The sequence below is a fragment of the Brachyistius frenatus genome, unplaced genomic scaffold (assembly GCF_029030835.1).
Source record: "Brachyistius frenatus isolate BFR_SWC_R1_liver_20210118 unplaced genomic scaffold, ASM2903083v1 Contig_57, whole genome shotgun sequence".
Classification (NCBI taxonomy): domain Eukaryota; kingdom Metazoa; phylum Chordata; class Actinopteri; family Embiotocidae; genus Brachyistius; species Brachyistius frenatus.
Window position 1 is genome coordinate 499,124 of NW_027210656.1, and position 15,525 is coordinate 514,648.

At 41.2% G+C, this 15,525-nt stretch overlaps 1 protein-coding gene across 2 annotated transcripts in view; it reads left to right on the forward strand.

Annotated features, from left to right (window-relative positions):
• Window positions 1-15,525, forward strand: part of sema5a (sema domain, seven thrombospondin repeats (type 1 and type 1-like), transmembrane domain (TM) and short cytoplasmic domain, (semaphorin) 5A) — a 125,050-nt gene that overhangs the window by 29,570 nt on the left and 79,955 nt on the right. For both annotated transcript variants that reach the window (XR_011311195.1, XM_069705510.1), the window contains exons 2-4: window positions 2,394-2,599; window positions 12,533-12,632; window positions 15,391-15,436. Coding sequence is in view for 1 of the 2 variants with exons in the window: in XM_069705510.1 (XP_069561611.1) it covers window positions 2,452-2,599; window positions 12,533-12,632; window positions 15,391-15,436 (294 nt within the window). In the remaining variant the exon portion in view is untranslated. The remainder of the gene's footprint in view (window positions 1-2,393; window positions 2,600-12,532; window positions 12,633-15,390; window positions 15,437-15,525) is intronic.

The window sequence follows — 15,525 nt, forward strand, 5'->3', positions numbered from 1 at the left end:
ATTCGACTACAACTGAAGGAGTGTTCGTTTTTTTTTTTAGCATCACGCGAAATAACATCCCATGTTTTTACAATAAAAGTATAAATTGTACATAAATGAAATGGCTGAACTTTGTTTTCCGAACATGCGTGTGTGTGTGTGTGTGTGTGTGTGTGTGTGTGTGTGTGTGTGTGTGTGTGTGTGTGTGTGTGTGTGTGTGTGTGTGTGTGTGTGTGTGTGTGAGCAGGCATGTTTGAAATGACGGGAGGTTGTGTGCTGGGTTGTTGCAGAGGGAGCAGAGCCAACAAGGGGTGCTGAACCTGCTGGCCTTGGCTTCTGCTCCTGTCAGCTAACCTTGTGAATGTGTGTGTGTGCATTGGGGACCGGCACATCTGCTCCCAGAAATTCACGTGAATACCTGAACCCTTTTAAATCTCTGACTCCACAGACACACACCAGACCTTAAAAACATCCATAATCTCATTTCCTAAATCAGGTTTACCTCTGTGCTGGGCAGATTATGAAATATTTTCTCTAAGTGGATGCAGACATAAAAGTCTTTATGAAAAATGGCCAGAAACATGAAGAATCTCCTAGCTAGCTGACTAGCACCAGATAAAATGTTTTTTTTTTTGGTGGGGAAAACATTGTTAAGCAACTGACATGGAAACTAGCAGACAAAGACAAGTGGCATGTAAAACGACAGGTTGACTAAAGCGAAACTGCGAAAGAGTACAGAGGCTGACGTGTGAACAGTCAAGACGAAAGGGAAAAAGAAAAGAGCGAGGCAACTGGCACTGGCTGTCACTTGCTTTCCCTGCTATAGATGACAGGTGTTTTGCATTACTCTGTGGGCAAACCACACATCTCCACCGCCTGCCCCTTTATACAACGGACTCGGAGTGAATTCCATACAGGCCTCGAGATCGTGGGGCTTATTCATGCACACTAAAGGCAGAGTAAACTTCCCATTCAATGAGAAAATGAAATAAAACCATCACACTCTCTGCATTATGGTTTTCATTTGAAAGCAGGAGTAGAGAGGTGCCTTATGTTCTACCCCAGAGCCACTTCAAGCTTTCCAGCACTAAAGGGGATTCGTACTTCAGAGAGACGTGGAGGCAAGGTTTGTCTGAGGAGAGCAAATGTTCACACCACTTCTTTCTTTCTCAGCTCACATCTTTTTTTTTCTCTCTCTTTTGTGCAACGTGTAGATTTTTCCATATTTTGCTGCCTTACCACAACAAACACGATATTAATAGTTTTTGCTTATTTGCAACCTACATTCACACTCAGTCAACTCACTCTGTCACAGAGGGAGGATTATTCTGCTCTTGCTCTACAAAACACAATTTTTTTCCACTCACTGGACAACAGATGAAAAGCCCATTTCACGTGCAGTAAAGATAATAGGAGTGTTCCACAGGTTCAGCTACAGAAAACATTTTCTCTTCTGAAAACTTGAACCAATGCTTTTCATTGCTGGTACTTTAAGATCTTCAGTTTTCTTTACTCACTCCACTACACATGCTGCTCATAATGCGGTATACAGTCAGGGAGGCTTTCTCCTCTGCTGCGCACAGCATGAATCATTCTTGGTAATAGCATCAAATAAATTATTAAAACGTAATGATGTAGATGATCTTGACTGCTCATCAATTCACCCCCACAAAGAAAGAAATCAGGAACAATTGAGTTGTGCAAACTGCTTTGTTTTTCTTGCTGTGAATGACTTTTCCAAAAAAAAGCATGAACTTGCCGTAGGCATTATATAATAATCGCATGCAGCTATCGGAGGGTTGTGAATCAAAACATATCAGATTTACAGCAGCTATAGGATTTAATTGACCCACAAGGAGTGCTCAAGATGCTCCATACATATATCAGTCACATACACACTCACTAAGAAATAGACTCTTAATAATGAAAAACAAATGAATGCACAATACACAGTGCACGATCAGTTATTTCTGCTCTTCATCATTCCATATAACAAAGCTGCTCTGCTGTGGGAGCAGCGACCTGCACAAAGGACATATAATTTCAGATATTAAAGGACCCACACAAAGACAGACACACATTCGGTGGTCGAGGTAATGCAGACCATGTCTGACTCATGATGTTGGAGGTGAGAGGTGTAAGGTCTCTTGGAGCCTGTGGCGAGAATGTGCGCTGCTGCTTCTCTGCAAAAACTATTTTTTTGTCACACTCTTTCCTCTTCGCACCTCTCACCCTCATTTTCTTTGGGTGAGGATTTATTTTTTGCAGGTTTTCATCTCTTGTGATGAATCCTTGGTGACTGTAGCGACACAGAGGTGTTCTATGTCAAGATTTTTAGCTCTTGGATTGAGTCAGTTGTGAAATAAACCTTTGTTTAAACCCAAATGTGTCTCTTTCTCTTTCTGTCTGTCCAGGTGTGTCTCTCCAATGCTCTTGGCCCCTGAGGAGAAGTGAGCCAAGCCCAGGCCCCCCATGGGACGCCCTGTTACCCAGCATGCACTGCTGCTACTGCAGTGCATGCTGGTCCTGCGGCCTGGAGGCGTAGCCAGTAGAAGAGGGCCCGTGCTGCTGCCTGAATCGCCTTGCCACAAGACAGAGCACCCTCTTGTCCCACACTCAGGTAAATGTTCAGAAAAACACCCATAAACGCCAGGGTGAGCTCATCAATGTGGCTCATTACGTTTTCTACTTGCGTTCATAATTATTCAAACTTTCCTGTTTAGTTATTCATATCCATTTCACCCTCCTTTCATTCCTTCTCTCTGCAGAAGGTTAGATTTGTAGACCGTATAAAGACAGTTTCTGGACCAATTCATCAGAACATTTCACTGTTGCTAAGAGACATAAACAATGGTGCGCACGTCAGCTCTTAGTTACAAGAAAATTGATGACCCAAGATAAAGAAAGTGCCTCTTTTTGGAACAGGTAGTTAGCCATGTTTTTTTTTATATGACATGTCTAAGGTAATTTAAGGTAAATTCCAGTCATTAGAAATGCTTAAACAAAAGGTGAAAATCATTATAAATTTGTGCAACACTATAAAAATATTGTTTAAAATCTGCCAGCAAAGAGCCTAAACATTTGTTTACTGTATAGACAACAGGCAGACATACTCATCTAAAGAAACTCAATGTGAGCTGACTGTTTGCCAAACCCCTACAAAACAGTGAACATTCAATTATATCTTAGCAACTGTAATTAGGCACAGCAGGCCTGTCGGGTTTTGGATTTCACCGCGTTTGAAGTTTGCAGTTGCAAACTGCTAATGTGCTGAGTGAGAAGACAAAGACTCACAGTATACAACACCATGTGTACACAGAAAGGGTTTCAGGTGTATGTTTGAGTCGTCTGTCTCATTCAGGTCTGACAGAACAACAGACCTCCATGTTGATCGATGCAGCTATCTGCACCGCCGGCATAACGGCTCACATGTCATACATGCTATACACGTGAATGTTTTTACCTTCAAGTCGGGTTTTTTTCTCTGTTTTACACACATAAACACAGTCACTATGTTTCGGGCTCTGAGCACTTAAAAATGCCAGTGACCGATACTCTACGTCTAAATGCCTCCTGCACAGACACACAAAGGGAGCTGTGGCTGCTGCTGTTGCTGCTGCTGCTCTGATAAAAAAGATGCTCATGTTACACTTTTTGTGTCGACACAGTGTAATAAAAGTAGAACTTAGCAATTGGTTCATTATGGACTTTTATGGTTACTTCCTTTATTGTAAAACAATCTCTGTAAAGATTTTTCACTGTCTTGTAAAACATCCCTGCCTTTTTTAGCTACCTTGTTTTTGTTGTTGTTGTTTTTTGCTTTGCTTGCCTTTATGGCTCTGCTGTTTTTAGATACAGTATACCCCTCATCAGATTTCATTGCTCTTTATCTGACATTGCTATTGAACAAGTGAACTGTAATGAAATTCTGCGAAACCTAGTTGAGAGAGAGTATCAACAGCGATCAATGCAGTCCTGTCCACCCACTGCGAAGTAGCAAAATGTCATTGAGCTGTTTTCAGTACAGCACAGTCACAGTCAGATAATCACAAAGCATTCTGTCTGGGTGAAATTGACTGGAAGACCAAGGTCACTGCGTGTGAGTCAAATGCATGCAACGAGTCATATTCAGTGTAAAATAAACGGCACAGGCACAAGCGCTCTCCGCTGCAACCCTTTCTCTCTCTTATGCTGTCTTTCCTCCCAGTCTTTGTCACTTCATTGTTAGCCGAGGTGGCACTCTTCCCTCTGCGCCAATTGAGTGCAATGATGATGACTAACTGGCCAGCAAATGTAATACGTTCCCGCCTTGTGCTTTCTGCATGAGGAGTGATCACACAGCAGCCAGTGGGTCAGCTGTGGTCAATGCGTTTGTGTTCTCTAATGTAGAAGATCGGCCCATTAAGCTCCGGTGGTTTAATGCTTTGGTTGAAATATAGGAGCATTAATGAAGAGGGTCGGCATTTCAGTTAGCATTCAGACACGGTTCACTAACACAGAGCCCACTGTACATGAAGAAAAGAAAGGAAAGTCTTTGGTCTGAGTGATGACACAGTGATTTCTTTATTGGATAAATAATATATATATATATATATATATATATATATATATATATATATATATATTATATATTATATACATAGATGTATAGACAATGGATTGCTGGATTGCACTATGCTAAAAAAAAAAAAAAAAAACCTTAATAACATGATTCAAAGGCTTGTTTGGAGCCATAAAGAGCATTTTCCCTCTCTTTATCCAAAGTGACTAAATTCTGACTCCGAGAACGATCAGGATTTTTAAAACAAATTCACCCTTTTGCCTCTACTTTGAAAGGAGAGCTTTAAATCTCCTGTGGCCCCCTGGGGACTTTGAAAAACTCTATCCCAGTGAAATGTGCTTCCACGCATCCTTTTCTCTTGTTCAAGTCTTGTTGTGAAATCGGAAATAAATATGGTGGCACGGTGGTGCAGTGGTTAGCACTGTCACCTCACAGCAAAAAAGGTTCCGGGTTCGAATCCGGTCCTGGGCCTTTCTGTGTGGAGTTTGCATGTTCTCCCTGTGCTTGCGTGGGTTCTCTCCGGGTTCTCCGGCTTCCTCCCATCATCCAAAAACATGCACCTCAGGTCAGGTTACCTGGCGCCGCGCTAGTGGCAACCTGTTGCAGCAGCTCCCCCCTGAGAGCCCCCCTGCTGTAGTGAAGAAATTTCCCCTTGGGGATTAATAAAGTGTATAAAATTAAAATGTAAATGTAGAATCTGGAAGCTGTTGAACACAATGACCGAACGTGTCGGTTTACTATGGAAAACAAAACGAATGTGATTGGTTGTATGTCGGAGGAAGTTGAACATTTCTTTCCCCGTTCATGTCCCTAAGTCACTTCTTTTTTTAGTTGCTCAGTCTAGAGTCGCAGTGATTGGTCCCAGGATGAAACTGTTTAAACTGCAGGAAGTTTCTTTAAATGGAATAGCATTGATGCAGAAAGAAACACAGTGCACACGTCCTTATAAATGGCTTGTGAAGTTGACCATCTGTCTACACATCAGCTTCGTTTTAAAGCTCTAAGGTTATGTAGTCTTCTTCATGTTGGAAGAGAAAGTTTCCCTATAACACTAGTTTTCTTTTTTTCATTATACTTTGTTTACTCCCATAAGCAAGAATCCTTTGCAGAGCAGCTGTTAATTCCCATGGTCTCATGAAGATGTCCATTTATCTTTGACTTCACAGTTATATTTCTGCTCGGCTTTTTAATAACTTTCCTTTCATGGCCTGATGATAGTCTTTGTGCAGTTCAAACACATCTCATTGTTCAGAGCTGTAACGTATACAAAGCTTTTTCACAGACAGCAAAATTATAGCTCTGGCTTCTTTTCTTTTTTTTTTTTGCAATAAAAGCAACAAAAAAAACATGAGTCATTATGAAATATGACAACACATATGAATAGACAGGCATACAAATACGCACAAATTGTGAGCGAGGAAAGAGAAACCTCTCGTTAAACCTATTATCATTCTCTTTTGTGAGTCATTGTGCTCCATGTAATGCAATGTAATTCCTGGTTGTTGAGAATGTGCAGTGTAAGGCTAACATGACTCCTCTTGAGCCAAACTGGGAGGACTACAAACACATTAAATATGCTTCAACCCAACACTGCCACACCACGTAGACAACAATGATACTTTAAGACAGGCCATACATATATATATATACACACACATACACGCAGACACACACACACACACACACACACACACACACATACACGCAGACACACACACACACATACACACACATACACGCACACACACACAACCACACACACAATTAGGTCCAGCAAGCAGCTGCTTAGCTTAGAGAAAAACGTCTGGCCTGGGTCTGCCCAAATATAACACAATTTGCCTATTTGCACCTTATTTTAGATGATAATATTATATAACATTCAGAATTAGGATAATATTACGCCCATGCACAACTAATATGATAAATATAGTGTGTAGTATGTGTGGCTAATTTAACATGCTTTTCTTTTCTTGCAAATTGATTTTTTTTTTTTTTTTTAATTTTTGGACTTTTAGTTGGACAAAACAAGCAACATCACCCTGGACCCTGTGACAATGAGACATATTCACAATTTTCCGACATTTGAGGTTAAATCATTTCTTAAAAGAGTAATTCATGGAAATGATCTTGAACATTTTATTTTAAATAAATGTTTGTTCAGTCAGTTATCGCCAAATGAGGTACCACAATGGTAATGAACATGTGGCCCTCTGATGAAAGGCCTTGTATTTGCAGTATTAAAAACTGAACGTGATGAGTGTCACAAGCGGTGCACAGTTAGTGACGGATTGTTTTATCACCCAGCAGCAAAGTGGCTTGATCTTCAACTTACTTGTGTGTGAAGCAGTGTAACAGCCAACTGAATGACGTCACACAAGGTTTGAATCTCTCTGAAGTGAAGTTGAAAAACACAGCTTCAATTTATTACCACAGGTGCCTTCAAAGGGAATGAAACCGAGTTATTTCAGATTGTTACTTAAGCCAAGGGCAGGTAGATTAATCCATTCTGGTAAAAAAAAAAAAAAGAAGTAATTTTTAGTTCAAGGTTAGGAGTAACAGAAAGCAAAAAGTGAGACCAGTTTACGTGCAAACGTAGCAGTTCAGCTCTCTCAAACACCTCATAGTCCGTGCTTGTTTGGTAAAAAAGGAGTTAAATCAATACAGAGCCCAACAAGTGGTTGTGACCCATCATGAGAAGCCAAGGGTCAAGGTTTGTCTGAGTGGGTTCCAGTGACAGCATTTCTTTCTCTCTGTGTGATTGTGGCCTGACAGTGGAAGGGTGTGCCTCACATGGGCTTGACCCCACTGGGGATGGTGGTTTTCTGACTTGGCACAACACTTGGCTGACAGAAGTGCTACTGTGGTGCGAGGATGCTATAGTCTGAAGACCGCTTTCTGCTTCGTACGGTGGTTTCAAAAATGTAGGGTTTCAGAAAGAAAGTACACTGTACAGCTCAGCAGCAATGCTCCGAATGTTTAGCCAAAACGTACACTCGCTGTGCTTTCACAAAAACACAGCTGAATATAGCTTAAGCAGAGGTTCAGTGTAAATGTGTGCCATTTATAGGATTATTTAAGGAGGGATGTTGAAGGATTATATCCCCTTTTCTGGTGAAAGATATGTTTTTGCAAAAGATTCTGACCAAAGACTCGTGGTGTTATTGTTGCTCGAAGCCCCAGAGATATTAATAAAGTGTTGTATTTAACAAGTGTTCCTGGGTGTAGGCTTGAAGGCTTTTAAAGGTTATAAACTGTGGTGTAAACAATGCCTTCACAGGCCAAGCTGAGGGCCATGTCTCTGAGGAGTGGAACCGGCAGACTTGTTTTACAGCCACCGACCGAGCTCAGCTTTTATCATCCCCGAACAGCTAACACGTCGTTAGAGGGAGGCGAGTGAAAGTAGGAAAATCAACAAATGGCCTTATAGCATTCATAAATGCAACAGGCCACTACTAGTTGATGCTGTAATTGGTCATTTGGAGATGATTCATTTGAATTTAAAGCTCTCAGAGGTCTCTGGAGCTTATTTTCTAAAACATTAACTTCTCTCTATTAATGTCCAAGGTCAGCTATGTTCTAGCCATGTTTTATTTTAATGGATGACAAACTGCCAGTGGAATGAAGAGGGGCCTGTCTATTTTTGGATTTGTGTGTCTTTCATTTGCCCACTGAAATAAAACTCCCACATGTCATTTCCATGCACGTATGTTTTCTTTTTTGTTCCAAGTGGTCTGAAGAGATTTGGGTATCTTGTTAAAGGCGTGGCTCTTCTCCCCAAATCCCTTCAACCAAAGGACACCGCTCCTAAATACACATTCGATTTAAATATTTCATTGCACACTTTGTGGCTTCACAGCAGTTTGTTTTTCATGATTCACTCACTGCCCCGGGGCCACAGCACAGCGCCGGCAATTTGAGATGTAGGACTTTTAGCTGTAGAATGTGCTTGTTTTTTTAGGTCAAAATAACACAAGGAAGACGAGGAACCTTCGAGCACAAAGCCATGCGTGAGAGTCTTAGGCAACCTCATCTGTTGCTTTGGATTTTCTCGAAACCCAGCAGGTGTTCATTTTTTTGACCGCTTGAACCAGTCGTTTCCTCAACATCAGCTTGAACAAATAGTTGCCATTCTTACTGCTGCCCATTACCACAGGGCCAAGTGAATTGGCTCTTCATTTATGTGAGCGCCTGCTGCCACACACTATTTACACCACTCACAGAAAAGCCATTCATGTTTCAGAATTGGTTCCACATGTTGCCATTGTTGCTGGTCTGGCAGGACTGTAGAGCGGCAACTTTGAGCGCTGGCAGACTGGAGACTGGCGTGGCCTCTGATGCTTGGTGTAAATATTTATATATCCTGTCATTTTGTCTTTGTGTCAACCGCTCCGTGTCAAAGCGAGGAATAACAAACGGCATGTGAGTGATGGGGCTGTTCTATTTTGAGGAGGCGAGAGGCAAGGGTTAAGGGGATAAGTTGGGACCGAGAAAAAGGGGAGGGATGCACTTATGTGTGTTCCCTGGTTTCTTGTTGGCTCAGATCCCTGGCCACGCTCTGAATTTTCATCCCAATCCATGTGTGTGAGTCTGCACACGTGTGTTTGTCTCTGTGTGTGATCACGCCTTCAGTCATCTGCTGTACAAGCATAGCCGTGATGTGATTACATTATCACATGCATTTAAAGTGCAGCGGATATGAGCCCATGTAACATGCAAAGTGGAACTGAAATCTTGTAAGATATAGCATAGGATTAGTTGTTTTTTTGGTATACTTGCTAGGTGTGGGCTGTCCTACTGTTTCCTTTTCTGCGGGGTTAACGATAAAGTTGATTTGTTGCCTCTGTAGGGGATCATAAAAAACCTCCCTGGGTGCTCCTGAAATTAGCTGTTACAATATATCCAAAAACAAATGGATATCACCAGTTGGATCAGAGTTCAAATTAGTCTTTATTGTGACGCCAACTCTGTATCCTGCAATGTTGTTTTTCAAAATCTTTCCAAGTGTGCCACACTTTTTCATTCCAGCCATAAAACCAAAGTACAATCCGTTAAACCCCCATGAGTTTGACTTTGGGAAGCTCCGTATATTTAGCTGCACAGCCTTGGGAGGGCCCATCCAAGCTGGTTATGAATGTTTATGAATGGTTCCTTGGCCTCGTCACAAAAGGCCATAAATCCTTTGAGTGCTGCTGTGTTCAATTAGAACCTTTTGCCCTTTTTGCACACTCCAACAAATATCCTCTCTTTCTGTGTCACACAGACACATGCAGACACACACGCACACACTCCATCACCGGGTTAGCGAGCCTCCCCTGGTGAGTCAAGGAGATTTATGGGGAGAAGCTGGATTCGTCAAGCGCCGTCTTTCCCCGGGGGGTGTCACAGCTACATTTGTATGCCAGGGATCCTCTCGATGGTGTAAAAAACAAGCCCAGCAGAGCCAGAGGATTGGCACATTCAAAACTTTGTGTCTCCCTTTACAATAAGCAGAGCAGCAGCCATTAAGCAGAATGAAATCTGCGGTGTGAAGTTGGGAGTGATCTTCCAGATATTTATTTCACCACTGCTAATGAAAATGTATTAGTGCTGAGAAAACTTGGGAGTAAGCCGCTCTGTTTTTTCCTCTCACACTTCTCTTGTACTTATTACTGGAGACTTGAAAGAGAACAAGGGAAAACGTCTTTGCATACAGTGGTGCTGTCTCAGCAGATGATATTGTTTTGTTAGGAGAGCCAGGGTTTGGTCCTTCTACGTGAGTTGGAAGCAGCAGATGTTCCTTGGAAGATCTTGTTTCTTTGCTCTGTTTGTCTTCATTTTGAATCGCTCAGAAATCCCACGTTTGTCACAGAAACTCGGAAGTACTTGCTTTTGATGCAGTCAGGGGAGAGCGTGCTTTCATTTGAAACGCTGTCTGACAGGTGTGCCTGAAGACGCAGATAATGTGTTTCGAAGAGGATATTCAAGCTGTCCTCTCCCTGTGTTCCGGCCTTGATGGAAAGCTCCCCGGTAAATTAAAAAAGTCTCTTTCAAATTTTTAGTCAGGAAATAGCTCGCAAATATAGTGATGAATGATTTTAAATCACTGCAGCAACCACTGCTGAAAATTCTGCCTTGATGGAGTTTTTGCATCTAACTCGTCGATATTCAAATATAATTCCTGGAAATCTGGTAAAAATGTCCTATGTATGATCATGGTTTCTTGAAGTGTAACCCAACCTGTGTATACAATAATACTGGTATAAATTATTATGACTGCACATTAAGTGATGAGTGATGGCGAACACAAGTCAAGGTAATGACAGATTGACCAACCTCGACTAAACCTATCGGGTAACCAGACAGTAGACAGGCCGTCCTCATTCGAATGGTCAGGGGTTAATGGGTTGGGTGCCATGAGAACAGGCATGTTGAGGATAAGATGTCAGTATCTGCCTGGGATATCTCTCTCGCTCTTTATGTTTGTATGTATTCATAGCATGGAGACAAGGTCAGTTTCCATAAGAAGTTCGAATCTCATCCGTCTTCATGGTTTGTGTCGAGTATTTAGATGAAATCACTCAATCAGCAGCAGCTTTTGGTGGTATATTGAATTCAAAGGACTTCCCATTGAGCCATAAGACATCCAAATTTCAGGTTTCACTTCGTTTGGGGTATTGTTAGACAAGGAGCATGAGTACTTTGATACATGGAAAATATTTTTTTTGAATAAGATACCTTATCCACCAAGGACAGCTTGAGAGTAAGATCGTTTATATTTGTATCATGGAAGGTGAGAAATGAACTGACAAATTTGTAAAGAAGTTGTGATAAAAAAACAAAACATGTGAAACTTATAACAAATTGTTGACAACTGATGCAAAAAAAAAAAAAAATGTTTCAAGAAAATCCTTCAAAAGAAATTGTTGTTAAATAAGTCAAGTCAGGTTTAATTATGTCACTCAAAATCCGCCAAAACTGAGAACAGGTTATGGCCTGTACAACATATCAGACTAAAAATGAAGAAGCCGTTTTCTCACGTTAAAAATGATACTGGTCCTCGTGGTGGAAGAGGTATCGGGAACCTTTACGGAAGTAAAATCACCACAATGGCAGTTACTCTATTGCAAGTACAAGTCTTTCATTCAGCATCTTACTTAAACAAAATAACATATTTACAAACTTCAGTTTAATGTACTTAAAATAACAAAAGTAAAAATACTGTTGAAAATACTCTGAATTGACTAGGTTGTTGTTAATGATGGATTAATCTGTAATTTTAGTGTTTAGCTGCAAAGTGGAGCTAATTTTGATACAATCGCTTTTTTAGCGTGTAAAATCTTGAACTGAAAAATAACTAAAGGTATTAAATAAATGTAGTGCATCAAAATGTAAGCTAGGTACCTCTGAAATGTATTGGAACCAAAGTATGAAATAGCATAAAGTGGAACTGCTCAAGTAAAGTACGAATGCTTTAAAATTACACTTTAGTGGACTACATAAGTAAACATACTTAGTAACACAGTGCTGTTGTTCCCAGGGTTCTTCAAATTATTGTCCAGGAGCTCTTTGCTCAGGTGTGATTGTATTTGGAAGGCTGCTGCATCTCAACAGTGGGCTTGTGTTTATTTGTCCCGATGGTGTGCAACAAATTTTTGCAACTATTTCGACCTAATAATGCAGCTTTATTGCAACAAAACGGGAGGTCTTGTAAAATTATTTGTTTTCTGGCCTCCTCTTTAGTTCAAATTGGCACTTTTTGCCATATAAATTTGGGTGATTTGATTTGTAAATCAAGCTGGAACAAATGCACCGTTAGATAAGTTAAGAAAAATCTAAACAAAGGCAGGGACGTTAAGAGTTAAGAGATTTGTTACAAATCTGGACCCTTAGGACTTCACTTTTTTTGGTGTGTTGAGAAAAGTGACTACGACCCTTTCAATTCAGATAAGCAGCTGTCATCTATGGTAAATACTCCTCTGTGATTGTCTCACTGTTGTTGTGTATCATTGGCAGAGATGGAGCCGTGGATCTTCAGGTTCAAAGCAGAGGGAACGGTGGATTACTCACAGCTGACCTTTGACCCTGGCCAGAACGAACTGATCGTCGGTGCCAGGTAAGCCATATCCAACATTGTTTTTCTCTCTTTCTTTTTCTTCCCTCTGTCTCCCCTCTTGTCATTTTCTTTTGTTGCCTGGTCTTTTTTCTTTGCTATCTTTCATTCTTCTTTATCACAGTGTTTGTGTGTGCATTGCATGAGTAATGATCAGTTTCTCTAATAGATGCCTTCCAACCCAAAGAAAAATAGCTTTGGAGATTGTTTCCAAGTCCATTGTCTTTGTCAAGTCCAGCCAAGTGTGTGTGTGTGTGTGTGTGTGTGTGTGTGTGTGTGTGTGTGTGTGTGTGTGTGTGTGTGTGTGTGTGTGTGTGTGTGTGTGTGTGTGTGTGTGTGTGTGTGTGTGTGTGTGTGTGTGTGTGTGTGTGTGTGTGTGTGTGTGTGTGTGAGTGAGCGCATGTTCTTGTATTACTTGTGTTGTGAGGACATACGTTTGTTTACACAGTCACATTGTGGGGACTGGCCTGCCTTCTTGGAGTAAATAGCACTGTGCTAAAACTAACAATGTTATACTTTCTGTATATTTGCATGCATGTACTGTATCCACTAATGGTGTCTGTAACGTTGATGGTGTATACATTGCAGTTGTATAAGTCTCTGGTTGATTCCTGATGTACCGTGCTCTGCACTTCACTTAATGGCTTTAGTTGTCAGCAGTGAAAAAACATTCACCTCGAGGTAAATAGGAGATAACAGAGGAGCTATCAAGAAGGAGAGCAGCAAAACAAAGAGAAACAAAGTGAGCCCAGGGAATTTACTAATGCACCCAGCAACTTAGATTGAATAGGCTAATCAGGAAGAGTGTATGCGTGGATGGATAAAGGTCTTAGAGGTGAGTAAACTTCTATTGAAACAGATCGCAAATTGTATCGCTAAATATAATATAGTATAATATAATACAATATAATATAAGCACACACATTGTGACCATCCTTTTTTTGTTGTTGTTCGATTCAGCCACTTCTCGCAAGAAATTTGCAGCACTCAAAACAAATCAAATAAGAGATTTAGTTCAATTGTCGGTGCCAACTCGACAGCTGTTGAGTGTCTAACTGTGAAAGGCAATGCAGCTGGATGGATGGGCTCCGGTTGGGTTAGAAGTATGAGTGATAATGGAAGGAAAGAGGGATCGATGCAAATATCAATACTGTAAAACAGGGGGCCATGGCCACAGAGACCTGGCTGATAGCCACTCTTTAGGAGATTGATAGATCTTTGCGAAAGCGTTTGTATGTGTGTGTGTGTGTGTGTGTGTGTGTGTGTGTGTGTGTGTGTGTGTGTGTGTGTGTGTGTGTGTGTGTGTGTGTGTGTGTGTGTGTGTGTGTGTGTGTGTGTGCGTGTGCAGGTGTTTGTGCGAACAGGCTTGAAGGTTTTAACTCTGAAATTAGATTTCGACTTGATAGAAAAGCAATGCTCGCTCTTTAAAAATGGTTGCTGATGAAAAAAGAAAGGCACCTGCAAAACAGCTTTTAAGCAAAGCAAGAAAAATCCTCTGAGTCAGATCATCCTTAAAACATGGTATTGCTTTGAAGTTGCACTAAACCTACCAAATTTTCTTTCCATGGCATGGACCAGCAATATTTGTGGATTTTGATTGGCATGTACAACAAAAACATGGATAATGCTGAAGTCTGAAAGAGAAAAAAAAGATATGACAATAAATAATGCTTTTATTCCTGAATGTCAGGTTTCGTGTGATCTCATTCCGGTAATGGTGCATAATGAGTTTTAGTAGACAGCCTGAAACACCGTTAGTCAAAATACAGATTATTCCACTTTTGATGGCATCCATTTGAGTCTAATGTTTCTTGAAAAGTTGGAAATGCCAGCAAAACCGTTTTATTTGTGCCTTGCAGCTTGAAAGAGCTTCAGGTGAGGCAGGATAGGCACTTACTAGACTGAGATTTCACCGCCAGGCTTTGATTGTCCTTCAGTGTCTTTCTCACACTCTCGGTCACTTTTTCTGTTTCTCATACACACAAAAACTCTGAGAAATAGGAGTGTCAAACCTTTTAGCTCTGCTTCGTCTTGTCTTTTCTTGCCGTCGTAATTATGGGTTGGAGAAACCTAGAAGTCCTTCATTTGCTGCTGTGTCTAAATCCGGGCATCTGTTGTATTTAGTCCATTTCAGTGCCCTGGCTACACTCTTACAAGCTCTTATGTCAAGTGTAGGGAAACTTTAGAAGGTTCAGATGCAGCAGTTTTAAAGGGGAGCTCCACCAATTTCACACAACAAACTCTATTTAGACTTATTTTGGAGCGCTATGTGAAAAAGCTTCAGCAAAGTGAGGCGACCTGAAGACCACAAGTTTTTGAAATGATACAAAAATCGCAGGGTGCGGAGAGGCAGACCTCTGTAGCCTGCTGCTCATCTCTGCTTGAGGCTAACGGCTCGAGACTACAGTAGTCGATTTTATCATTGCATACATGCATCTTCAAACTGTCTGATGGCAGTGTCATTAATGTACAGGTAGGATAAGTACACAGTGAAATGAACAGAGTACTCTTAAATGTCAACGTCCTCTCAACAGTTTATGTACGTATGCTCCCATTTTGGAGATGGTGTACCGGTGGCACTGCTGATGAGAGGGGTGAAGATGAAAGCACGAGAGGCAGAACATGAACATGCGGTAGATAAATGGTGCACAGAGCTCTGGCCTTTGAGATAAAAAAAAATTCTGCAACATCCTAGCATGTTTTTCTTCATTTATTTACAGAAAGTGGCTCCATCAACTCAAATATTTCCTTCTTTTCACAGAAATCACCTCTTCAGGCTCAACCTGGAAGACCTGACACTAATCCAGGTGAGTGCTAATTCCCTCTCACTCCGTCTCTCCAAGTCTCTCCCAGTCTCTCCCAGTCTCTCCCAGTCTATCCCAGTTGATTGCACGCA